This window comes from Trachymyrmex cornetzi, unplaced genomic scaffold, assembly GCF_001594075.2.
Source record: "Trachymyrmex cornetzi isolate Tcor2-1 unplaced genomic scaffold, Tcor1.1 scaffold1194, whole genome shotgun sequence".
Taxonomy (NCBI): Eukaryota; Metazoa; Arthropoda; class Insecta; order Hymenoptera; family Formicidae; genus Trachymyrmex; species Trachymyrmex cornetzi.
In genome coordinates this window covers 72,216-74,651 of record NW_017295756.1, presented here as the reverse complement: position 1 = coordinate 74,651, position 2,436 = coordinate 72,216, and the positions used below count along the sequence as shown (strand labels likewise).

General features: G+C 30.5%; 1 protein-coding gene across 1 annotated transcript; it reads right to left on the bottom strand.

The window, feature by feature from the left end:
* Nucleotides 1-338: 338 nt before the first annotated feature.
* On the bottom strand, nt 339-866 carry LOC108766807 (uncharacterized). Its single transcript, XM_018516320.1, has 2 exons — nt 770-866; nt 339-694 (listed from the first exon to the last, which is right to left on the bottom strand). The coding sequence occupies exons 1-2, from the start codon at nt 830-832 to the stop codon at nt 443-445; spliced, it is 315 nt and encodes a 104-aa protein (XP_018371822.1). The 5' UTR covers nt 833-866; the 3' UTR covers nt 339-442.
* Nucleotides 867-2,436: the final 1,570 nt, after the last annotated feature.

Here is a 2,436-nt window from a genome sequence, read left to right as displayed (position 1 = left end):
GGTACAAATGTCGTGTACAAATGTCGAATCAGACAAGATCCTCTTTTTCGGCTGACATCCATCGGAATTGGTATACGTCACGTGTACCAACTGCGAGATAGAATAAAAGAGACTTTTTGTAGATTTCTTGATGACAAAAAGTCATTCAGAAAAATCCTCATTGCAATAATCACTGCTAATATCCATATTACCATAATTTTAATTTCTGGGACTGTCCGTTTCTACCAATGTAGATTTATTTCGGTTTACTTACTTAACGAATACTATACCAAATATTTGTAATTAGTTTTTAAACGAAAAGTTTGAGAAATTATAATTATCCGTATTTAAGTGTTTGATACATCTTTATTCAATTTATATTTGTTTACGTGGACAATTTAGATATTACTCTAAGTGACAGTTTATCTTATTGAGTAGTACAACTATATAGTTACATAATTTTCTAATAAAATCTTAACATTTTATTTTTATAGCTTCCATCCGGGATTGAATTTTTAAATTCAAATTTGTTATAGTTTCCATCCGGGGTTAAATTTTCGAATTCAAATGGAATTGAGTCCATGATGTCACGTCTTTTTCTACCTCCTGCAGTGGTTGCTGCTGTGGTGGTGGTAGTGGTGGTGGTTGTTTTATGGCATCGGCGTTTACAACAACACTTCTTACATTTCTTTTGTTTAATAATAAAAAAAGATTCCTTTGCACAGAACAGAGAACGTCGTTATTTTTCAAAAATTTATCAATAAATGGTTATGTTTGAATTAAGACTTACGGATTCCTGGAACATGGCACACACCACGATCGTCAAGATCAAGAACACCACTGATAGTCTCATATTGCAATCTTGTGCTGCTAATGTTTGCACTGTGAATACTCGCGTCGTAGTAGCGATATTTATACTGTGCCGCTGAATAACAATTTATTTGTTAAGCATTGACAATGAATATGGTATACATCTGTTTTGCCATTTGTCATAGCTCACTGTCAAGTATATTCCGTATAACGAGAATAATAACAAAGTATCAATATGTTCCGCATTCTCTTAGGCATATGTTTCTGATATGAAACAATTGTTATACTCAATGGTCGCATTAAGCTACATGCAAATATTGCTATACCATTTTTTTTTATGTACTTATAATAGTTTTAAATCATTTATATATATATACTATATACATATATATACAGTATTTTATTTAATTTATCATGGTGTCCAGCAAAATCTGGCTAGTCAATTCAAGGATAATTCCAGAATATTCCAGATAAAAATCCTGGCTTTTCCAGGATTTATCCCATCGATTAATTTTCATTATTTAATTAATTTTCATCGATTTGCACATTATTATTATATATACTTTATATTTAAGTTAGAATTCTATAGGAATAAATTAAATTACTAACAAACTTGAAACAATATTATTTATTGCTTTATAAATAATATCAAACATTCCGTTCAACACAAACAATTTGTCTACTATCTATGTTCTATTTTAAACATTAAATTCAAGTTTCTCATTTTCTATTCGTAACTTATTGCATCTTTAACCAGGCGTGAGCTAGGTGGCAAAGTATCTAAAAGTATCTAAATCTAAAAGTACTTCATAAGACACCACGGATCTCCCACTAAATAAAAACCAGAAAAAAATATTCAGAATTATAAGAAAATTATGTTTATTAAAATTTTAATCAAATTAGTAACAATTTTAAACGTTAAGAGATCAATGTGTCGGATGTGACATACCCGACCTAGCTCACGCCTGGTTAAAGGAGGATTTATACCCAAACACAATTTTTGTTCTTATTTTTTCTTTTTCCACGCTCTGATTCTTTTTAGACAGAATGATAAATTCCAGGCAAGTCCTGAAATTTCAGGGGTTTTCCAGGAAATTTCAGAGAATATATAAAATTCCAGTATAATTCCAAGATCCAAGGATATTCAAGGACCGCTGGACACCATGTTTTCCGCACAAACTTCAGTATTCTGCAATGCCGATAACAATTTAATCTCCCAAGTGAGAATTCAGACGGTAGATCAGAATTCAATTCTGACGAAGTACCGATTCTGTACCGAAAAATAAGTTTCCTATTTCAATACTGGATCAGTATTTAAAAAACAATGATATGGTACTACACTGAAAACAATGCATGTAATTTTACATGGAAATTACATGTTTGTGACTGGAAAATTACTTAAATTACATAAATATGATTAAAAATTTACTGGAAATTATAAATTTCCAATCATATTTCGGTAATTTTCCAGTCATAGACATGTAATTTATGTAAAATTACATGTATTTTTTTCAGTGTAGTCCAATGTATTCATCAATATTGAATAGTAGTATTGATCCAGTACATTTTCAGTACATTTTCGGTGTTTCTATACTGAAATTATCCAAATTCAATGTATCAGATGTCCATATTGAGCAGGGACCCGGA

Excerpts from the sequence above, each read along its gene's own strand:
- LOC108766807 (XM_018516320.1), bottom strand. The coding sequence starts at position 832 with ATGAGACTATCAGTGGTGTTCTTGATCTTGACGATCGTGGTGTGTGCC. Across the intron at positions 695-769 it reads GTGCCATGTTCCAGGAATCC|GAATCTTTTTTTATTATTAA; the intron begins GTAAGTCTTAAT and ends TTCTGTGCAAAG.